The 24,161-nt window shown below is 49.9% G+C and overlaps 1 protein-coding gene across 5 annotated transcripts in view; it reads right to left on the bottom strand.

The window, feature by feature from the left end:
* CELSR1 (cadherin EGF LAG seven-pass G-type receptor 1) overlaps positions 1-24,161 on the bottom strand; it is a 295,961-nt gene that overhangs the window by 179,069 nt on the left and 92,731 nt on the right. For 4 of the 5 annotated variants that reach the window (XM_080394092.1, XM_080394094.1, XM_080394093.1 and 1 more), the window contains exon 1: positions 1,614-23,519. In XM_080394092.1, coding sequence (XP_080250218.1) covers positions 1,614-4,806 — 3,193 coding nt within the window. In that variant the 5' untranslated portion in view covers positions 4,807-23,519. Of the gene's footprint in view, positions 1-1,613; positions 23,520-24,161 lie in introns of those variants that run through there. The other variant, XM_080394090.1, reaches the window with a different exon arrangement.

Genomic DNA, 24,161 nt, shown 5'->3' with positions numbered 1-24,161 from the left:
CTTATCTTCTGCTACCAGATAAAGAGCTAAAGAGCTACCGGTTCAGACAGTGACCATGCAACCACCTGCACCTTAATCCAAATGTTTTTCTTTAAGGTCACAAACCAACTGTCTGTTTTTTCTGCAAGTCCTCACAGGACATGGAAACAGCATTTATGAGCTACCTTACCACACTAGCTGCCCCCCAGCATTTTGGAAGAACCAGGAGCGGCTGGCTTGTCAGGTGACACACCGCAGTAAATTCAGTCGGCTCGGTTAATATCACTTTCATTTTCCTGAAGCAAAAAGGACCTCAAGCCTGCAAACGCAAGGGAGAGCACGGCTCGCTCCCCTGAGGCCCTGCTGCACGCTATGACAACAACTTAGAGTAAAACAAGCGCTGCCAGGATTATGCCACAATTTGACTGTTATTTTTTTTAATACAACCATCCAAAAAGAAGCATCTCCCAAAGTGTCATTTTACATACCTAATACTTTAAACTATTTTTTTCACAGAAAGAATGCAAATATTCATTTTAGGTTGCAGAGAGAGGCAGCAAGGAATGCATCTGGTTAAACCTTTCAAAGTCAACAGAAGTATGGGATCAGGTCCACAGTAAACTTTACAGAGTGGCACCTGCAGAGGAAATTACTCATTGCATGATTGATGCCACAATTAGAGGGATAAAATGTAATTCCACGATAAAAAGGCAACCGAGCAGAAAAAGAATAATATCCTAAGAGCATGTATGCACTCATATAGAAGTACACATTGGATGATAGCGAACAGCCTTCACACACACACAGAGACGCAAATTCTCTGAGGAAGGTAGTGGGGTACAGTACCTCTTCCTCTCCAGTCCTCTCCTCCCCTGCAACACCACTGATTCTGGGGCTGCATTTGGCCAGTGTCCGCCCCTAACGCTACTAAAGCAACTTCAGTGCAATTAGCCACGTTACACAGCTATTACACAGTCATAACTCATTGCTTTCAGAGTTGCCGTTTCCCACAGGAACGCACGCCAGCAATGCAAACCAGCGCAGCTCTGCCAGCATCTCATCCACCCGGGCCACACCAGCAGAGAACTGGTCCGAGGTCTAAGGATCTACCAGCCAAACCTCCCAGTATGCAGAAAGGAATAAACAATTTTTGTTGCTAAAAACCCCACAGATACCAAATCTCAACTGTTCTTTTTTTTTTTTTTCTTCTTCTTTTTTTAGGAGGGAAAAAAAGAAACCAAAACCAAGAGGGAGGGGAGATGGCATTTTGGATACATGTGCATTCCCTACATCTTTGCAAGTTACATCATTTATTACCTCTATGCAACCACATCAGAAAAGCTTCAGCCAAGCACCACCTCAACTGAGGGCGCATACTACCCTTCCACGCACACTCATATTTATTTACCCTTGTGATCCACGTTTACTAAACAACTTCATTGCACCACTTCAATCCACAGCACATGGGCTTGATACATTTTTGTGGTCCCTCCCAAAAAATTTCACGGGTAAACCGCTGCTTCAGGAAACTGAAAGCTGTGCACTGAACTGCAAGTGGGATATTTCTGCCCGTGCCCCCATACTGGTCTGACAAGCAGGTTTACACGCTTTAAGATCCTCAAACACTTGCTTACCTGAGACCGACACTTTCATAAGGGCTTCCAAGGGTCTGTTGTTGTCCAGATCACGACTGAGTTTGAGCTCCCCAGTGGCAGAGTCCAAAAGGAGCAAGTTTAATTCATTGCCTTGCACAAAGGTGTAGGCCAGGCTGTCAGACACATCGGGATCATGAGCTGGGATCTTGCCAATCACGCCGGAGGGGAAGCTGTTGGACTTGTTGGTCACGTAGTTATTGAAGAGGATCTGGAAGTCCTGCAGCACCGGTGGGTTATCATTCTGGTCCAGGAGGCGGATGTGCACTGTTGCTCGGCTCACAAGAGGGGCTGAAGTGGCCTGCACCACGATCACATACTCCGTCCGGCTCTCGTAATCCAGATCCATCAGGGCTGTGAGGTCTCCGTTGAGCAAGTCTAGTTGGAAGACCTCGGGGATGTTCCCCTCTACAATCTGGTACATGATCTGTGCATTGGTCCCCTCATCAGGGTCAGCTGCACTGATTCGTGCCACAATAGAGCCCACGGGGCTGTTCTCCTCCACAAAGATGTCAAATTCGTCCTTCTCAAAGACAGGGGGATTGTCGTTGATGTCCAGCACAGTCACCTGGATATCCACAGAGGCTTTCAGTGGTGGGCTGCCCCTGTCCACAGCAAAGGCTCGCAGGCTGTAGACAGCCACGTTCTCGCGGTCCAGCTTGCGCAGCGTGCGTATCACTCCAGAAGTGGGTTCGATGTAGAAGTCTCCATCTCCATCGTCACCACCCTGGAATGTGTAGAGGAGACGGCCGTTGAGGCCCGAGTCACGGTCAGTGGCAGACAGCTGCAGGACACTGGTGGAGAGCGGCACATCCTCAAAAACCGAGCCCTGGTAGCGGTCACGCAGGAAGCGGGGTGCGTTGTCATTGGCATCCAGGATGAGGATCTCAACGTAGGTGGTATCCGATTTCTGGGGGATGCCGTTGTCATGGGCTGTAATGGCCAACGTGTAGGAGGCCTGGTCCTCGTAGTCCAGCTCCATCAGGGTGGTGATGGTGCCTGTGTCAGGGTCGATGCGGAACTGGGGGATGTTATCGTCCAAAATGTACGTGATTCTCGCATTCTCCCCCGTGTCTTCATCGGTGGCACTGATGGTGACAATGGAGGTGCCAATAGGCTTGTCCTCGCTGACACTCACTGTATAGTGGGAGCTCTGGAAGACTGGGCGGTGTGTGTTAGCATCCGTGACGTTGATGAAGACCTGGACGGTGTCAAAGCGAGTGCCATCAGAGGCAGTGACTGTGAGCACATACTGCCTTTCCTGCTTGTAATCCAGGGGCAAGGCCAGCGTGATCAGCCCCCCTCCGCTCTGACTGGTGATGGCAAAACGGTTCCTGGTGTTGCCACTGGTGATCTGGTAAGTCACAACGCTGTTAACGTCCCTATCCACTGCTGTCAGGGTCAGGACGCTGCTGCCCACAGCCGCGTCCTCATTCAGTCTGAGGTGATATACCTTCTCCGTGAAGGTGGGGTTGTTGTCATTCACATCCAAGACAGTGATGGACACGCTGGCTGAGGAGGTCATGACAGGCACGCCGTGGTCCCTGGCCTCCACCCCAAAGTGATAGTTCTCCACAGTCTCTCGGTCCAGCTCTGCAGCCACCGTGATCCACCCTGTGCTGTTGTTGATCTGAAAAGGGAAGCCAGAGTCACCTGCTACAGGGGCACCTCCGGTGGACGATGCCATCTCTATGAGTTTGTACTCCAGGCGGGCATTCTCCCCAGAGTCAGCATCCACTGCCTGGATGTGCAGCACCGAGTAGCCCAGAGGAACATTCTCCAGCACCGTGGCCTGGAAGGGAGTGCTCACGAAGATGGGGGCATTGTCATTCACGTCCACCACCTGTACCGACACCATGCCAGTGGAGTTGATCAAGGGAGGCCTGCCCCCATCCTGGGCTTTGATCCGGAGCGTGTACTCCCGAATAGTCTCATAATCCAGAGGGTTGATCAGGTCGATGGCGCCAGAGAAAGAGTGGATGTAGAACTGGCCTTTCAGGTTGCCGCTCACAATGCTGTAGTGCACCTGGGCATTGCTGCCCCGGTCCCTATCTGTGGCCTGTACCTGCAGTATCTGGCTGTTCACCGGGGCATCCTCTGGCACCTGGACCAGGTAGCGCTTCTCGCTGAACTGGGGGTAGTTGTCGTTCTCGTCCTCTACAGTGATGTGCACCATAGCGGTGGCGCTGCGTGGTCCTGGATCCTTGCCCTGGTCGTTGGCCTCCACCACCAGGTGGTACTCGGAGACCTCCTCACGGTCCACCGGGGCTCGGGTCCTCACAACCCCAGAGCGCGGGTCGATCTCAAAGACCCCGTCACCGGCTCCCGGCTCCAGCAGGCGGTAAAGCATGTTGGCGTTGGCTGGGGCGTCGCCGTCGGTGGCACGGATGGTCAGCACCTCGTAACCCACCTCCAGGTTCTCCCGGATGCTCTCCCGGTACTCAGGCTGCTCGAACACCGGCTCATGGTCGTTGGTGTCGCTCACGGTCACCGTCAGATAGGTGGTGGCCAAGCGGCGGCGCGGGGAGCCGTGGTCGGAGGCCGTCACCTTCAGCACGTGGGTGTCCTTCGTCTCCCGATCAAGGCTGCGGGTGGTGACCACGCTGCCCGTCTGGGCGTCGATGGAGAAGTAGTCGTTGGAGCGCTCATCGAAGAGTGCCTCCATGGAGTACGCCAGCCGGCCGGCCTCCCCCTCGTCGGGGTCCTGGGCCCGCAGCACGATGACGGCCGTGCCGGCCGGCTCGTTCTCGGGGATGGAGACCTGGTAGCTGGGCAGCTGGAACTGCGGGGGGCTGTTGAGGCTCCGCGCCCGCCGCGCCCCGCGCCGCCCGCCGCTCCCCTCCCGCGGCGGCGGGTCGCAGCCGGCGGCGGCTCCGCGGGGCTCGGGGGCCGCCCGCTGCCGGGCGCGCCGCGGCCAGGGCCCTCCGCCGCGGGGCCCGCGGGGCTCACCGGGCGACGCGCGGCGCAGCGCGGCCCCCGCCGCCCTCAGGCGCCCGGCGGGCGGCAGCGCCGGTGGCTCGGCGGCGGCAGCGGCGGCGCGGCAACCCGCGGCCCCCGGGGGCAGGTGGAGGAGCGGGGCGGCGCGGGGCGGCCGCAGCTCCCCGCCGCCCGCCGGCGCCAGGGCGCAGAGCAGCGCGGCCCAGGACACGCAGGCGGCGGCGGACAGCCGCAGCATCTCCGGAGCTCAGCGGGCAGCGATGCCGGGCAGAGGGCTGCCGCACAATCCATCCACCCGCCGGGCTGCCCGCCCGCCCTCATCCATCAGCCGCCGGCTCGGCTCCCCCGCCCCCGCCGCCCGGGCGCCGCCGGCCCTGAGCCCCGCGCCCCGTCCCCGGGCAGCGGGCTGGAGAGCTCCAACTTTTCCACCTTAAACTTTGAAGTGAGTTCAAAATGGCTCCTCTCCTCCTCCTCCTCCTCCTCCGCCCGCAGCCGCTCCCGAGAGGGCGATTAGCATAAACCTGCTGCTCGTCTCCTTCGCCAAATAGAAAAAAAAAAAAAAAGAAAAAAAAAAGAAATACCGAAGCCCCCCCCCCGCGGCGGGCCCGGCCCACGGGCGGCGCGGTCCCGCGTGGCTGCGACGCGGCGGAGCCGCCCCGCCCCGTCCCGTCTCGTCCCGTCCCGTCCCGTCCCGTCCCCGCCGCCCCGCTCCGCTCCGCTCGGTTCCGCGGCGGCGCTGAGCGGCTCGGGCTGCGCGGAGCGCGGCGGGCGCTGCCCGGGGCGGGGTTTCCTGCCGGCCCCGCCCGGCCCCTCCCGGGCGGCGGCGGCGGGGGCCGGGCCGGGAACGGCCCCGCGGGGCTCCCGCCCCGCCACCCGGCGCCTCTCGGCGGCCGGCCCCGGCCCCGCGCCCCGGCAGAGCTGCCCGCCGCGGCGGGGGGCTGCGGGGGCCGCCGGCGGAGCAGGTCCCGCTGGCGGAGCAGGTCCCGCCGCCGCGGCCCCGCCACCCCGCCGGCCCCGGCGCTCCGCGGGGCGGGCGGGCAGCGGGCAGGCGCCGCGGCTCCCGGCCGCTTCCCCGCGCAGCAGCCACCTGTCGTCTCAGATCCGCCGGCCGGAGCAAAGTTAAACTGGGTTTATTTATTTATTTGACTTCTTCCTGTGAAGGGGGAAAAAAATCCAGTAAAATTCGTTTTCCGGGCAAAATCAGCGTCGTCTGTCTGGCCGGGGGCCGGTGGGTGCTGCGGCCGTGCTCGGGCCGTGCTGCGGGCGGTGCAAGGCGGCAGGTAGGAGCTGGAGCCTCCAGTTAAAAGTCGCCTTGGGGGCAATTGCGAATCGCGACGTACAACACGCAAACCGAGGTAGTTTGTGGGAAGAAGCAAAGCCGAACCCCGCGTGTAAACGTTGCACTGGGGATTATAACGTCGATTGTACGACTTTATGCTAAATCCTTTATATCGGCTGAGTTGGTGTTTTTTTTGGTTTGGTTTTTTTTTTCCCCCTTTGTAACGTGAACGCCGAAGCGGAGCGCCCCGGCGGAGCCTCCATCCCTGCGGCTGCAGTGGCCTCTGGCGGGCACAGCGCGGAGCAGCCGCGGGAGCTGCGCGCCTGGCGCAGGAGGTGCGGGCCGCCTGCCGCTGCTGACCCGCGGGGGGCTCCGCGGGCGCGGGCGATGAGGCGCCGGGGGCTGCCGGCTGGGCTTGTGCAAAACGTTTGTGCCCTGCAGGAGCTGGAAGGCAAACTGTCAGCGCGCTCCGGTGCTGTCACCGCGGGCTGCCCGGCACTTGCAAGGAGACTGAAAAAAACAGATTCAGTTGCTTTTTATCCCCGGGACTGCATTATTGCAAAGGGGGAGGGGACAGGATGGGGGGACAGGGGACACCCACCCACCTGGATTATTGCCAGTAAGTCTGTCATGGAAAAAAACAAAACCACAAAAACCTGTATAAATTGCAGGTTTGGAAGATGTTTAGCTGATTCAGCTTTACTCAATTACATTATTTAAAAAAAAAAAAAAAAAGGAATTTGGAAGCTGAGTTGGCTTTTCAGATCCTCCGATGAAAATGATAGTTCATGAAAAGGAAGAGGAAAGAAATAGGTTAAAAATATTAACGTTAACCTCCCCTTTATCAAGTTTAAGCAAACGTAGTGATCTGGTTTATACTCCAGAAGTCAAGCAACTCACTCTGTAGCTGCTTTAAATCACATCAATATTAACTTGAGATCTGCATAATAAAACCCTGGTTGAAGTTCATACTTTTCTCTACATTTTCCTGCTATGATGCTAATGCCCATGCTTTGAAAAATAAGCTTTTGTTACAAAATAATCCTTTTCTATGGCTTTTCAAAAGTGAGTTCCCAGTACATGTTTCCAGAGTTTTTATTAGATAAAATAGATCCACAAGAAAAGACAGTTTAAACTTTTTTTCTTCCCGTTTTATTGGAACAAGAGGCAACATCCATGAGTCAGGAATCAGGAAAGGGAAGAAAAAGCATCTGTATGAAACCAGTTATGTGCATATTCCCGTTTGTATGTCTTGCCCTCTATTTTCCGTTATTTTTGTCATGTTTATCTGACATGTTTCACCATTTTCTCATTAGTGGTATAATCCTTATTGATCCTTTCATGCATTACACCACTTGTCATATACTATTACTGTAAAAATAGATTTCAAATGAAAAACGGTTAGTGTAGTATTGAAGGCTGACTCGTTGCCTTAGTGAAAAGAGGAGGTTATTTAACATATTGGCAATTCAAATCACTTTTCAGACGGAGGCAGCAGTAAGATGCCTCACACCTGTCCCTGTATCACTCCATCCAGGAACAGGGATTGCTGCTTGGTCAGAGGTCGGGGCCCGTGTGATCCATTTCTGCCACTGCTTCGGTGGGTCCAGAAGAGTTGGAGAAGACACCGGCAAAATCAAATGATTGGTAAAGGCAACTCAAGGTGGGGAGGAAAATCAGAATTACATCTCGTGTTTTAACTGGCAAGTTTGCAGTGAAGACTGATCCTTCTAAGAAAATCAGACACTCCCTTTGGGCCTGATTCTGCAGATTTTCAGGTGTAAGCTGCCCTTTTCTATAGAAGGAATCACAGTGACACCACCGTGATGAGCGTTGTCCATAAAAATATGCAAGTGGGCGAGGTTTTGCCTGACCCTTTGTTTCCTTGGTACCAATCGATGACATATTCATTTCACAGTTCAAAAAATGCTCTGTTTCAACTTGTCTGGGAGTGAAGTATTTCAAGTTTCTTTCCAAAGTGAATTTGAAACAAAACTGAGAAGCTAAAAAAACCCAACAAACCAGGATAGCATTGTTACCCAGCCCCGTTCAGTGTGCAGCTCTAAAAAAAAATAAATTAAACTTCAAGGTGTTTTCCTAAAACATGAAGTTTACAAGACCAGGGAAGAGACCAAGAATCATTCCTTAGTTGAAACTGTGCTGTGAGATTTGTAGCCCACAGGAAGAGTAATAATAGATCAGATAATGTTTTTAAGGTTGGGAATAAAATGATTCTGTGTAACATCCATCTCTGCAGAGGATGGATCTCTGGAAGGAGATGGAGCTTTTCTCATCTTGGCCCACTAGTACCTTGAGGAAAGACTTAAAAATTCATATGCAGAAGTGCAGTGTTACAAATAGTTCGCTTTATTTTTTAGGAATGAGAGTGGTGCAAATCTTTTTGTCGTGGGGTTTGTGAAGTACCTTGCAAAAAGGTGATATGCAGCGTGTCCCCCATCCCACAAACCAGTGGTTTTATCTTCTAAACTCTTTCTTAGGGGGAGGTTATGCATGAGAAGAAAAATTATCCTCAAATGTAGGCATCCATGCAACACTAACTATATCTTGTAGGGGATCTCAATATACATAGTTTTAACATAAATTGATATGTGTAACAAGTATTCATAACTGCATTTGTTTACTTCCCAAATGCACCAGTGATCTATTCCCGCTAAAGCAATGCTTTGAGAAAATAATCTGAGAAACCACAACAGGCAGCAATAAAGCAGTCTTTAACCACACTATATTCTTCAGCCTTCCAATTCTCCAGTGTCTGGAAAGAAACCAGAAGTTTTGTGCCACACATTAGAAGTGAACAGACTAGGTTCTGGAGGGGAATGTTATTTATTATCCATTATTTTAAATAGACTGACAACAAATTAGACATGAAAAATCCCAACACCCGAATAACAAATAACTTGCTAGTTTTTAGGCTGCCTGTGCTGGTTGCCGTTACATCCTACCCTTAAGGCTGGGTCTTTTCGTTGTCTGGCACCGCACATCAGCAGAGATAAGTCCTCTGTGATAAAGCCTAGGGGCAAGCTAAGAGGAATTCCTTGATTTTGAAAGTGAGTCTTGCTGTGGTGGTGTTCCCTCCACCGGTGGCATGAGGCAGGTGGGAGCCCTGGGCTGCTGCCGTGACTTGCCCCTGGTTCTCTGGGGCTGGGCACTGTGGGGGCCGGGGGGGATCCATCTGCCCAAAGCAGGAGACCTCGTCCCAGTGCAGTGTGCAGACTGGTCCAAGGACTTGAGCGAGTCCCACTGACACTCTAGCAGATTTAAATAGGATAAAACCAGGATTTTGGACAATTTCTCCAATCACTGCAGAAAGCAAGCACGATAGAGGCATTTGGACTTCCAATCCCCATACGAATCTGCTCCACATCCAGCCCAAGAAAGTCAAATGAGCAAAAGTAATTTATTTTTTCATGTTTCATCTGAGTTTATTTTGAGAATAGAAGAATTAGTTCGAGCACCATAAGCTGAAACTTGAACCTTCACCTATTGCAGGAACCACACGGGTCTGGAAACATTCCAGAAAATACTTTTATTGCTAACATTCATTACTCTTAAAGCCAAGAATGGATTCCAAAATGCTGGGATCCTTATTGCAGGAATGGTGTTCGAGGCTTCTCAGCTGTGTGTAACTTACCTTTTGTAGAAAGAGAAGGAACAGTTCAGAGCTCTTAGACAGCCGGTTTGTTGTAGCCAATTGTACTGTTGCTTCTTTTAAAATCCTCAGTGGAGATAGCAGCAGTTCAGTGTTGGAACTTGTTTATTTCCTCAGACTTAATACCATCCATTTATAATTTACCCTAAGGAGCTCAGCTCCACCCTTCTCAAACACTGCCTGTGAATTTCCTCACTTTAAATTGGTTTAGGTATTTTTTTTTCCCCTCCTCACTTACAATAGCTAAAGGCTCCACTAGTTACAACAGGCAAGTAGACAAACAAACCAGCAGAAGAGCAAATTTCATGCCCAAAAATTACACAGTGGCCAAGAGCAAATAAAAGCTGAATATGGCTTGACTTTTATTTATGGGAAAAGTGATACAAAGGCTAATGCATCAGAAATGTAGTTCTACAAACTAACAAGCTCTGCAGCAAACTCTGTAACAAACTAGTTTATAAAACCCCAGACTAATGATCCGGTTCAAGTAAGCAGAGTAGAAAGGCCAGGTCTATAGATTCATGTGATTTTCTTTTTAGATCTGTCCTATACATTAACAGGGGTACTGAGTGAAAAACAAACCCCTGGAAATTACCTTTTACTGCTTGTTTTGCAGGACTTGTCCTTTCTTTCTCACAGGGTTTCACCCTATGTCACACCAAGATTTAAAAAATCAGCTCTCATGGCTTTGCTCAAGAGATTCAGGTGAGTTTGCTGCCAGTCAGCCCATCAAAACAAAGGGGAAGCAGGACAGGTTTCCTTGCTTTGCCAGCTTCTGGTACTTAATCAGGGGATTAGGGACTAATTAATAAGAAAAGAGTGCAAAAGGTAGACACATCTAGCTTGGCTAAGAGACAGGTTAGGGACTGGAGCGGGCTGGAGTCCAACCACACGTTACAAATTTGTAAGGTGTATCAACCAAGGAGCAGTTACTGATGGTGGTACGAGAACATGAGGAACAAGGAGATGACACAGAAGAGGAGTAAAATGAGTAGTTCAGATACTGATGGAGATGTTGCTGGCTGTGGAGCAGCCTTCTGCAGGACTGCATGGCATGCTTACGGGGTAGGCATGCTCTGCATTTACGTGGGAGCATGGGGATGATGTTCTTGTACCGCTGTCGGTAACTGCTCCTTGGTCACTACACTTGGATGTTTTTGTAACATGTTGTTACACTCCAGCCTGCTCCGGTTTCACCACTAGTAATTCCTTAAGCTCTCTCTACTCTTTTGACATCCATTTAGTACTGAAACATTTCCCATAGATTTTAATGCCTCCAAAATGTTGTGGGGGTTTTGTTGTTGTTTTGTTTTTTTTTTTTCCCCCTGGATTGCACTAGTGTTTTTCTGAACTTGTTATGGTTTACACAGAGACAGGGTTAGGTTTTTTCCTCAAGTCTCCATTACTTTGTGCCTACCAGCACTAAGCACCGTCTGCAATTATATTGCTTACTCGCTCAGCACCACAAGATTCTTCTTCACCTCTCCAGAAGCCGGTTAGATTTGGTGTCATTAGAGTCAACAATCCTGGTTAGTTTTGTAACACCTGCACACTCAGTCACCTTTCTGTTCAGCTCTTCCCTGGCAATGGGGCTTTGTAGCCTATTTTTCATGAGCTTGCTGTGGGCTCCTCAGACACGGCAACCTTTGCGCAGGAAAACCATTAAGGGAAATTCTTTCAACTGCTTATAAAAGAGTGTTCAAACACCTTCTAGTGGATGGACATGAAGGCAGAATGAAAGCAAGGAAAGCGTGACTTCGGTCTAGACCGTTCCTTTTCCAGAAGTTCAATTACATTCAAAGACAAGGTATTTCAGACTCTTAGGGAAGGAAGCACACCGCTGTAATGAAACACTTGCATGCAGGGGATTAGTTGACCTGTTGGAAAAATAAAAACATGCTGAAATGCTTAACTTGGGAATATGAAGTCAGTGTAAAAGGTCGCTCGGATAACGGTGGGGTCTGAGACCTTTTGGCTGTCTCAGCAAAAACACCAAGAAGGTGATGTAGGTGTTTAGCATCTCTTAATCACTGTATTTTTTGCAGATGAGGTGTTACAGCTATCGCTGTTTCCTCCCTTTTCTTAGTGTTATTTCGTATCTAGAGTTCAATGGAAAGATACAGTCTTGGTTTCTAGTCCTGGTCTGGAAGCACTCTGTGCACCACAATCACTTTTCAATTTTTCCCAAGAAGCCTAGGAATAATCATCTTTTCCTGTAGATGCCTTTTGTAACATATTTCTGATCATTTGTCATCATTCCTGAGGCTTGGAACCTCTGAATATGAAAAAATAGAAAGTGTTTGAAAAAAAAGTATACTAAATCACTTTAAAAAGTGTCAGTGAGACTGCGATGGACCCCAGTTTAGGCTCTCCTGGGCTCTGGGACAGGTACACAGAGACATCATGTCCTGCTGACATCCAGAGGGGTCTGGCCCTGAATGGTGGTGCAGGACCGGTGTGTTGCAGCAGTGCCACGCTCTCAGGCTGAGCTTTGCCCTGTGCCAGCTCACCCCCTTGGCCAGCTCGTGTCATGGACCATGCCCAGCGAGGAATTTGGATGGGGTTACCATCTGTATGTCAGGAAAGGTAAAAGAGCTTTTCTCTGGATGCAAGCCATGCCGTGCCAGATGGTGTCCATACCATACAGTACAGACCCTGCCTTGATTTGTTTCCCAGTCTAGATAAAGTGAAAAGGTAGGTTTCACTCAAAATGCTTGAAGCGTACTGCATTTTCAAAATGAAACGTTTTAACTGTCCACTTTTCTGCTCCTTTACTAGCTATATAGCACCAGTGCTCTTCCTTGGGGGGACTGGTTGTCCTGCCTCTCCAGCAGCCTTCACCGGGCTCACGTGACACTTATTAGCAGATCATGTCTCTGGTTGCTGGATTTCTTCAGGGATCACTCAGTATCGTTTCATAAAAGAGAGGAAGAGCATTTGCACTCTTAATGAATTTAATTGTCATCACTTGTCAGCTTTGTGCTCTGAGGTCTCGGTTAGGTAGCATAATTATCATTGTATTTATATATAGGTAATTATAATCTGGGAAACGGTCCAAATCCTGCTTTTTAAGTAAAATTGGTCATACCTATTTGCAGCAACTGGAGCCCCTCTGTAGGCAGCAGTCTCACTGGCAGCACCGCAACGGCTGTGGGAGGCTGTGCCACATGGAAACAGGGGGAGCCACTTTCTTGCGCAGGTACAGCCAGGGGTCATTTCTTGTTCTGCCTGACATTCCCTGGAACACCCTTATCTTCAGATATTCTAGCCTGGAAGCTGTAGTCAGGAAACAGGACAAAAACAATCACCGGTGAGACAGGCTGGGGAGTGGGAAGGTCATTAGGCTGTCAGGCTTGTACTCCGTCCCTAATGCCGCTGCCAGCCTGATTTTCCCTATACCAACAGGCACGGGTCCCGCCATCCTCAAAGAAACGAGAGTCATACAAGGTGGTTTCTCATGCAGTGGCTTTGGTTTCAAATCCCACTGTCTCTCTTGCTGCAGGAATGGTTCCTGGACAAGCAGCACAGGCCTCTGCAGAGCCGAAGTGGCACCGGCACCATCCGTACCCTGCCTGTTTCTCCAGACCTGACCTACAACTATAAATGCTGTATTGGTGATTTCTTTGTCCTTAGGGGCAAAAAATACATTTTCCAGTGAAAAAAAATCCTCTGGGAATATCTCTAACCGTTCCCACTGGAGCGTGCAGCATCACCCCTAGCTGCTGTCTCTATGATTAGTTGCACCTTGTGCCATGTCATGTTAGGGCAATGCAGGGTGCCCTTGAGTTTTGCAGGCCATGGGCAAAGCATCAGGACTCCCACCATCATCTCCACTACTCCTCCAGGGAGCATTGCTGTAACATTAGAAAGTGCTAATCTCCATTTCCACCCACAGTGCAAAAAATGAAATATTTTCCGAACTACGAGGAGGCTGAGAGACTCAAAACTAAAAATATTCCTGCAGCTGCCACTGTCACTGATGAAATAGGTTCTCAAAATTGGCTTGTTCTGAAAATTTTAACCAGCAAACCATCCTGTCATCACAGGCAGGAGCAGAGAAGGGTCCTGGGTTAGTCACAGGGCATCATGGTGGGATGCTGGACTTCCCATGGGTGGATATCACAGGGAGCTAATGGGCTGCTTCTCGGGAAAGGGGATGAAGGGAAGCCTTTGCTCTTTTTGTTTGGAAGAGGGAATTATCCTATTCTCCCTTTGCTTTCTCACCCATCTGTATGTTGCATATACCCTGCAGATGCCAAAGCATCTGGGAATAGTAGGGCTGCTGAAGGCATATTGCCCTGTACCTGCACCTTGCTCCAATACAACCAAGATTGCTCCCTGTCCTAATCCATGATCTCCATCTGTTGCATGGCCATATGACTCCCTTGGAAAGGCCTTGCCTTTCTCCTATGCTGTAACTGATCAGATGGTTTGTTCACCCCTAAGGCAGCATTTTTCTAAAATACAGAAGGGGTCAGCCTTGCTAATCCATTAGGTAGGAACTTGGTGGCTGTTAGAGTACGTTCAGCTCTGCAGCATTTTTCTCCTGGTCCCGGGCAGTGGAGGGATGTGCTCTTTATTAGGTTTTCTGCTCACTACTTTGCGGAGTGTTTCTCTGCCTCACTTTCTTTGCTACTTCTGGTGAGCAACTGTGTGTTTTGATGAAGTTGCGCAAGTCTTCTCAGCCAAACTGCAGTACTGAAGGCGTCTACCGCGAATGAGCTCAGAGCAAAATCTCTGCTTCTCTACTACCTTCCCTGTTATACTGACCTAGCTAATGGAGCCAAATTCATTCTGACCCAGGAAATCCTCTTAAATCACGGGAACAGCTGAGAGCTGAATTTGGCCTGCTGTGCACAGGGCCTGGATCAGGGCCAGGAGTACCGAGCCAGTGATGTGCCCTCACTGCAAAACAAGCTAACAGTATCCTGGGCTGCATTAGGCAAAGTATTGGCACCAGGGAGGTGATCCTTCTCCTCTGCTCAGCACTGCTAAGGCCACACCTGGAGTGTTGTGCCCAGTTTTGGGCTCCCCAGTACGAGAGAGACATGGACACACTGGAAAGAGTCCAGTGAAGGGCCACAAAGATGATGAAGGGGCTGGAGCATTTCTCCTGGGAGGAAAGTCTGAGAGAGCTGGGACTGTTCAGCCTGGAGAAGAGAAGGCTCAGGGGGATCTTTACAGTATACATAAATACCTGAAGGGAGGGTGCAGGGAGGATGGAGCCGGGCTCTTCTCAGTGGTGCCCAGTGACAGGACCAGAAACAATGGGCACAAAACAAAACGGAGGAGGTTCCCTCTGAAGATCAAGGAAGCAGCTTTTCACTGTGAGCGTGACCAAGCACTGGCACAGGTTGCCCGGGGACGTTGTGGAGTCTCCATCCTTAAAGATATTCAAAAGTCATCTGGCCATGGGCCTGGGCAATAGGCACTAGAAGGTCCTACTGGAGCAGGGGATTGGACCAGATGACCTCCAAAGGTCCCTTCCAACCTCAGCCTTTCTGTGATTCTGTGTTTCAAAACAGAACAGTGAACAGCAGAGAAGGGAGACGATAAAACAGGGCAAGAAAGATGGAGCGAGGTGAATTACTGATTTAGGGAGGCAGAACAGAAGAGAGGGATGAGACTGCCAAGAGGGATCACCAGTTAGTGTTTCCTGACTCTGGCCCTGTCTGAAACCAGTGTCTCTGAGGACTCACTGAGATACAATGCTGCAGTAGAAAGTGGCTGAAAACTGAAAAATGGCAATAATCTCATAGCTTGGCAGGATTCCTACCTGGTACTAAGCTTCTCAGGATGATTGTCGGTAGTTTGTAGTCAGCCTGTACCAAGCCAGCCCATCCTCCTGCAATACCGAGCCAGTGAAACCTGGAAGTACCAGGAGAGCTGCCCAGCATCTGCCCTGTCCCTGTGCTTCATCACCGGGGCATGGGCACAGAGGCTTCCTGTGCAGAGGTGATGGCGGGGTGACCCAAGAGATGTGCCTCTGAATTGGGCATTTTTCAGAGGTGTTTCCTCTCCCTTTAACGTCTGAGTCCCAGCAGCTGGAACTGCTTCAGGGCACAAGCTTGCAGCACCACGGTGCTTGATCAGAAGCAGCTGGCACGTCGAACACACACAGCGCTGGGCGGACCAGCCCGGCAGGCCTCACTGGCAGTGTTCATTTAGGTTGCTGAATTATCCGCTGACAGTTTTGCTATGTGAGATATGCTGGGATGTGACAATCAGCTGACACGTCTGCTGGCAGGTCTGAGCCCAGCCTCCTTGCTTGGGCTGGATTGCCACCCTATTACTGTTAACAGCACTGTCATTGCAAGAGTTTGTCTGGCACCCATCAGCATATCCGAAAGCCATATAGACGCCATATAGACCTGTCTTCTTGCTGTTGGTACTGCCAGAGGCTGGCCATGCGGTGAGGACCGTGCCTGCAGGTTGGGTGGCCGTGGCAGCGGCTGCCCGGCATGTCTCATGCTGAGCCCAGCGAGCACTGGTGCTCACCGTGGACCACGTTCAGGGTTTCAGTGCTGTGGGAGCGTTGACTGCCCTCGGACACGGTCTGACCGAGGGATGCAGGCAGACAGGACCCTCCAACGGGTCAGTGTCTGCAGCCGGCATGGGCTTTGCCTGCATTTACGGGAACAGAGCAGGCAGCCTGAGTCACACTGAGTCTGATAAAGGAAAGTCATCTCAAAATGAATACAAATGTAAAGTGTTGCTGATTTTAGAAATGGTTCCTACTAATTATTCACAGGAAACCGCACAGACAGACCAAATTAAATGAACATTAGTGCCTTTGCAAAGTCAAGCTCTCAAGAGTATGCCAGAATTAAGGTGACCTATGCAGTCACCTTAAGTACATGTGTTATGGGAACATGTTGCACTTTCCTCATGTAGCACTTGTTGTACACTATGGACTTATAATGGAAAAGATTTTAGCCCTCTTTCACATTTAGTTGAGGCTTTTCTGGCTATCTTTCTCTTTTCCTACCTTACAGATAAACAGCTCCTGCTGAGGTGTGAAATGTGATCTAGTGGGAGATGAGATGTGCTCCAGCAAATGCTTAGAAGCCTTTGCAGTTTTTCCTCAAATTTGGAAGTTACTGGATGTGAGGATACATAAAAATCAAGAATAAGCAGCCCAAAGGGCTTCTTGGCTTGTTACCCTGTCTCGTGTCCTGCAGGCAGAGCAGTAAATTCTGCAAATTCCACCTGCCATTTTACTGTCCAGTTTGGGGCTATTCTGAAACTCTTTTGAACTGCTGAAGTAGTTCTCATCCGTATTACTTTGGACAGCTGTGCATAGCTGACCAATTTTACCCATATCCCCGAATACCTATTATTCACCTTCTTTTGCAGATTTTTTTAGAAATTGGTTGCTCAGAGCAGTCACAGCACATGTCAGTGTAGGACTCCAGCTGAGAGTCCCCTTCCTTGTGAATATTGCTGGCATATTCCTGTTCTTGCCAATTGCTTCACCACATGAAGACACTCTCCCTTAATCCATGGTAGCTACTTTATGAGCTGCTGTTGAAGGATTTCCCCAACACCTTTTGAAAATCAAGCTGACTGTATCTGTTGGATTTTGCTTGTCTGTTGACACTTGCTTGCTGATGCTTTCAAGGAAATCTTAGATATGTGAGTCATGACTGCTGATGCTAACTGTGATTAATATATCATATTTATTCACATACCCACACCACTAATCCCTTCCAATAGTTTCTTGACCCGACTGTGGAACGGGGAAAAAATCTGGAGTCCCTAGGTGACAGTAATAGCTTAAAGAATTTTTTCTTGTTTCTGTATATATTCTTATTGAAAAAGACTGCCTGCCTCCCACCAAAGAAAAACTGGGAATCATGCAATTCATCCTTCAGCCACCAGGTAGAGGCAAAACCCATTGAAAAATAGCTACCCAGGTGATAATGTAACAGTATTTCCAAAATACTGGTCTGATTGACATCAAATGAAAGCTTCTGGCCAATCTGTCTTCGTGGTTCTTAAAATAGGTCTGGCCAAATTCAAATATAATAATTAACTTTGAATCTCATTAGTTCTGTAGCCAATTAGTTAATTAGAAAGCAGTTGCAGACAATCGGTATGAAGCATACTCATCTCTTCCAACCCAACGCATGAAAAATTAATCATGGTTGAATTGCTCTGCCTTTTAAGACAATGATAAAAACACTGGAGCAAGAGTTAGATCTCTCAAAGAGCATCCAGTGAAGTTCTTTAGAAGGAAGTTTTTTCTTTTTGTAGGAAGACTTCATAATTTGCCTGTTAAGAGTTTTCTGAATCACAGACACTTCGAGTCTGGCCTTATGAAAAGAGGCATTAAAAGAAAAGGGCCAAATCTTAGCACCAAAATTCAAAGGTATTAAACGCTAAATATGCACAACAGTATATTATATTCATGGTCTTTTCATGTGTTTTTGGGGGTTACTTACAACGAGGAGAAACATAAACAAATGTAAGTTATTGGGCTACCAAGAATAAAATTTACATCTATCATTTATTCTCTGTACAGGAGCAGCATCAGTCCTGATCTTTCAAACACATAAATCTTTTCTTGACCTTATGTTTCAGCTGTACCTATTATTATTTGCATTGCAGCAGCTCAATGAAGCCCTTCCTGTGGATCAGAACCCTATTACGCCACAGACTGCACGTATAAGCTGGAATGGGACTACTCATAACCCAAGTCTGCCTTGGAGGAGCAGAGTTGTAGATGTTCAGCTCTCCATCATAATTACAATGTACAGAACTGCTTAATCACCAGTCAAAAAAACCCGAACACAAACCCCCAAACCTTTGAATGCACTTTCAAGTAGAAGTGTTTGAAAACCTTGAGAGTCTATTAAAACTGCAGTTAAAGTACATCAATATTTCAATTTGGCGAAGCTGGTAGATGTTTTAAGATCTTTTTCAGATGTCATCAGATTTTGAGCTTAGAAATACTGTATGAAGAAAAATGAAGTGATACGCTTGCTGGTTTCCTAAAGTCTACCAGAGGAGCAGGATTCGATACATGAAAAATAATGTCTCAGATGATATATTTTATATGAATACAACTGAATACAAATGACTGGAATTTTATTATAAATAAGTAATATAAGTTGACACCTTTTGGATAGTCTCAAGGGCCCTGGGCAGAGGGTGCTGTCAAGGGGGAGCAGTAGAATGCATCTCCCACTGTCCCCTGGCACTGAGGAGGCGAATTTCCCTGCCTCCCCTTGCAGCACTGCTGAGGCTCAGGAGGGGAGGGCACCGCTCAGCTGGCTGCTGGTGGTACGGAATGTCTCCCTGCTGACAGGGCTTTATTGTAAAGATTTCATGTCACCCAACCTATTTGCTGCTTTTACCATGCAAAAAACTCAAAAGACATCCAACTACATCAGGATGGGGTTTGGCTATACGTGCCAGGAAACTTCTTTCAGCAACACAAAATTCATAGCCTAGACACTCCTTGGGTCACTCTTTCCCTTTTCCCAGAACCAGTCCAGAAAAAAAAAGTCATTAGTTGGCAAGCTTTTGCCTGAAAATGTCATCTCTCAACCCTGCAGAGCAGAGGGTGTAAATGCTGAGCCCAGTCCCACATCTGGACAGTGCTGTAGGATACCCTGGGGATGGGGACATGGGACAAGGAGATGTGGCTATACCAGCCAGGTGCTGCTGTGGGAGGTCCCAGTGTGGCCACACAACACCCTCTCTGCCATCCAAGCATGGCAGGCAGCACTGGGAGAGCTGTGGTGTGGCAGCACGCTGGTGGCACTCAGCGGGCTGACACTCCTATTGAAAAGCAGCCTCTGTTTTTTTCGCCATGCCATCCTCCTGCTGCCAGAGATCCCTGAAAGCCTGGCGTCTGGCACTTACTGAGGTCTGGACATTTTTCCGTAGCGCAGTGTGGTGTTTTGGTCTGAAGCCCCAGGGCTGGGCCTTTAAATGCGTTTTATTCCGTTTTCTGGTGGTCATCCAGCTGTGCCTTGCAGGGCGAGACCAGCCTGCGGGTCAGCCCTGCCAGTATCCTCACTGTGACATCTTTACAGCAGTCATTTCATGTGTTGCAGCTATTTTTTCATCGTCTGAGAGCTACAAAAGAAAAGCGTAAACTTCTTTTTTGTCTGATTCCTTAACAGGAATAAAGCAGAGGGCCCTGTGAGCCAGCAGCGAGCCAGCAATGCCAGGTGGAGCGGGAGGACCACGGGGCAGGAGTCGAGTGTTAGCCAGCATGAGGAGCAGAGCTGGTAGGGCACTGGTCTGACCAGACCAGCTCTGAAGAGCACGCTTCTTTAATTTCAGCTTTTATTGAATATTTAGTAATGAAAAAATAATATCTGGCATCTAACAATATCCCCAGGATAAGGATGCTGCTGCAGACATGGCATAGTGGTGCAGGCCAAGGCTTGGGTGAAGATCAGCGTGGGGGATCCCAGGTCTTGGAGTGATGTGATTGTATCTGGTGTTGAGCTCTCTTCTGTGCAAGTTTCATTACGTCTCAGAGGAAACCCCTTCCTTCTCAAACTGGAAGAGGGACCACTAGCACTTGCTTCTCCCGACAAGAGCAGGGAGCTCTGCTTTTCGAGGGAGACAGCTGAAAGGCCCTTTTTGTCTGATAGAGTCAGCGATGAGATGATGTGATTTACCACTAACAGCTGAAATTCGATTAGATCCAGTAGCAGTATGATCCAGCACTTTGAGGCTTTGATCAAAGCACGGAGAGGCTTAATCCGTCTTCCCAGATGAAGGAGAGGGGTGAACACATGATGATGATGAGGAGGACAAGGAGGAAAATAGTTCTTGGGGAGTAGGAGCCATTTTTGGGAGAGCTTGGGAGTTGGAGGGAACACTCAAGGTCCTTGACAGGCAAGGAGCAAGGTGAACAGTGGGAGCCACGAGGCTGGTCCTGGCTCCCTGGGGAATTTCAGCAGTGAGGCTTCTGAGGGGTGGTGGGCCTGGAGGAAGGGTGATAGAATAATAACAGCGGTGTAAAGGAAAGGCAGCTCAGAGGAAAGACCAGTAGGATATTTTTTTTCTTTCCATTTTTCTGGACTGACAAGATTAACTGAGCCTCAGGAAAAGATGTGATCAGCCTGAGTACTTGCTGTCTGAAGCGGACACAGCCCAGAACGGGAGCTGTGACACAAAGTGCCAGCTGTGGTACCCTGTGTGTGGGGAGGCCCAGCATGGCCCGGGGGCCAGGCTGGGTAAGTCCCAGCTACGCAGCTTCATGTAAAAACCCTCTTTTTAAGCCCCTGAGTACGACAGCTAGGGGTGAGGCTCCTGTTGCTGGCAGCTGCCAGGTTAACAACGTGGGTAAAGGATGACAACTGCCTTCACTCCCTTAGAATCACAGAACGGTTTGCGTTGGAAGGGACCTGCAAAGGTCGTTTAGTTCAAACAACCTGCCACAGACAGGAGCATCTATCATTAGATCAGGTTGTGCTCAAAGTTCTGTCCGACCTGACCTTGAACACTTCAACGATGGTGAACTACCCTTGCTCTGCTAAGATGAGCTCTGCATGCCCAGAGGGCATGTGGGTCACAACAGTCCATCCTGCTTCATAAAAATGGGTGGCTGTCCATCTGCTCACTGTAGGTAAGTTTTTTCATGTGTAACTAAATCAGGATTCTTACCATAGATGCCCAAATGAGCCCGATAGATGGACCAGGTAGTTACTGTGCAGCTGTCAAGTACGGCTTGCGGAGTGTTTCACAACTTACAGCAGCTGCAGCCCCGCTCCTTTCCTTCCTGTCTGACTTTGCAAGAGCTGTGGTGATGCTTCTGAGCTCCACAACACCCAGCAATCCTTCAGTGACCACAAATAACACATTATTTCCCTGCTTCACCTGAACTGTTTGCTAGGGGTGGACCTTCTAAAAGGCAAGTGAAAGTAAGAAGGCAAGAAAAGTTACTTGGCTGAGTAAAAAAACAGGCTGGATGACAGACCCCAAAGAGTGGTGAGCGGAGTCACATCCCGCTGGCGGCCGGTCACAGGGGGTGTCCCCAGGGCTCCGTGCTGGGGCCAGCCCTGTTTCATGCCTTTATCAATGACCTGGGCGAGGGCACCGAGCGCACCCTCGGCCAGTTTGCAGGTGACACCGAGCTGGGGGCAGTGCTGATCTGCTGGGGGGCAGGAGGCTCTGCAGAGGGGGCTGGGCAGGCCGGGCCGATGGGCCGAGGCCACTTGTAGGAGGTTCAACAGGGCTCAGTGCCGGGTCCTGCCCCTGGGTCACACCAGCCCCACGCAGCGCGACAGGCTGGGGCAGAGCGGCTGGAAAGCTGCCCAGCGGAAAATGACCTGGGGATGTTCGTCAACAGCCAGCTGAACGTAAGCCAGCAGCGTGCCCAGGGGCCCAAGAAAGCCAATAGCATCCTGGCTTGTGCCAGCAATCATGTGGCCAGCAGGACCAGGGCGGTGATCGTCCCCCTGCACTGGGCGCTGGTGAGGCCACAGCTTGAATCCCGTGTTCAGTTTTGGGCCCCTCACTTCAGGAGGGACATTGAGGCGCTGCAGCGTGTCCAGAGACGGGCAACGGAGCTGGTGAAGGGTCTGGGGCACAAGCCCTGTGAGGAGCAGCTGAGGGAGCTGGGGTGGTTCAGCCTGGAGAGGAGGAGGCTCAGGGGGGACCTCACTGCTCTTTGCAACTCCCTGACCGAATGTCGTAGCGATGTGGGTCTCGGTCTCATTCCTCAAGGAACAAGTTATAGAACAAAAAGAAATGGCCTCAGGTTGCTGCAGAGGAGGTTTAGGTTGGATATTAGGAAAAGTTTCTTCCCTGAAAGGGCTGTCAGGCACTGGAACAGGCTGCCCAGGGAAGTGGTTGAGTCACCGTCCCCGCAGGTATTTGAAAGACGGGTAGACGTGGTGCTTAGGGGCATGGTTTAGTGTTGGACTTAGCAGTGTTAGGTTAATGGTTGGACTCGATGATCCTGAAGTTCTTTTTGAACCTAAATGATTCTATGATTCTGTGATCAAGAAGGTCAGTGATGTCTTAGGTGTGCCCAAGTTCCTTACTAGTACTTATAAATAAATATAAGTTTAATAAAGTGCACGCTCTCACATTACAAGTCTGTGATGTCTGGTCCAAAAATCAGTGTGGATTTTATTTCCGTGCCTGCTTTGCTCTACGAGCAGGTTGGTGTTGAAGCTGTCAGAGAGATGGAGGAGGAAAGCTGGAGGGCTGTCCTCCCTTGCTACACATAATTAAAGAGAACAAATATTTGTCATTAGCTTGTGACTCTTCCAACCTGTGTACGAGGAAGATTCATACTACTCAAAGAACTGTGTAATTAAGTGCGACTAATCCCCCAAACTCCCACTGTAGTAGAATCATGTTAGTTCTAGGGAGAGATGCAGCGTGTCAGATTTTGTTCCCACCAGTACCTTATGAAGTAAGTTGCAAAGTATGGGATATGACTTGCAAGAAGAATCAAAGGAATGCAAATCTCCAGGATCTAAACACAGAAGTAGGAGCACAGCCGGCTGTGCTGCCTAAGGAAAGCACTGTGCTCTCCTAGCTAAGGGAGGCATATTCTGCCCCTGCCACACTGGTGCAACGGGGAGTAAGCCCTTCAGCATCAGGAGAAGTGACTCAGGCTTCAGATAACTGTTCCTAATCCTCCTCCTGCCTCTGTGCAAATGCAGAGATTTGCCTGCCTCAGGGCTTTTTCAAGACCTTGGTAGAGGAGAGTACCTGTGTTCCCACCTTCCAAATGATGCTGCTGGGTGAAGCTAGCATCCACCTTGCAACAGAATCAACCCCCTGCTGTAGAATATGCCCGTGGGAGCGTGCCCACCTTGGCACTGTGGGTTTGACCAGTGCCCTTAGGCAGAAGAAACACTGGAGGGAGAGTGAGGATGGCTGAATACAATGTTGACTCGGAGAGGATGGCCAGTCTGCAATGATGTTTAACCACCCTCCATAAACTTCAGGGATGTGTGCTTTTCTTATCTCTTTCCTTATGAGAGGCAAGGTGACAGGAAGGATAATATCCCAGGTTTATTTCTAACCAGAAAAGGAAAGGCTGTGCGTAGGCCACTCCGTGACCACTGGCCCTAGGCATGAGCTGGGTCCCTGACACCCAGGCTGGCTGAAGCTGCCCAGATTCATGCCGCTCCTGCCATGGCTCAGCGCAGGAGGAGCACAGCCAGGTGCCTTAGGGGTTTCCTTTTGCTGTCAGCCCTGCGCTGTAGGCAGGTAAAGCGGAAGCTCCTGAAGTCCAGGGCTGTTCTCAAGCTCCTACCTGTGCCCACGATCTCCAAACAGCAGAGAGACAGCCTCTTCCAGGACAGATTTGGGAAGGGCAGAAAACTTCTGGCAGTGGCTGCAGGCAGGACAGAGGTGCACAGCTAGTGCCAGGTGTCTGTGAAAGCCGCCTGCAAAACCTGCACACTCTGCTGCTTTTTTTTTTCCCACAGGTGGGTTTGTCTTGCTCTCTGTGGGATTCAGAAACAAGTGCTGAATTTTTCCTTTCAGTGGGAAGGCTTCCTGCAGGGAAGGCAAGGCAGCTCTGCTGGTTGAGTGGGTGAGTAAGAGCAGAACCACAGGCATAATCTTCTCAAGTGGCTCTCCACTGCCCAAGAGGACATGACCCGAGTTCCTGACATGCTGATTTCAGATAAACCCTGCTAAGAGGTGGCTCAGG

Source organism: Falco punctatus, assembly GCF_963210335.1.
Source record: "Falco punctatus genome assembly, chromosome: 6".
Lineage (NCBI taxonomy): Eukaryota > Metazoa > Chordata > Aves > Falconiformes > Falconidae > Falco > Falco punctatus.
This window is presented reverse-complemented; position numbering and strand designations above follow the sequence as displayed.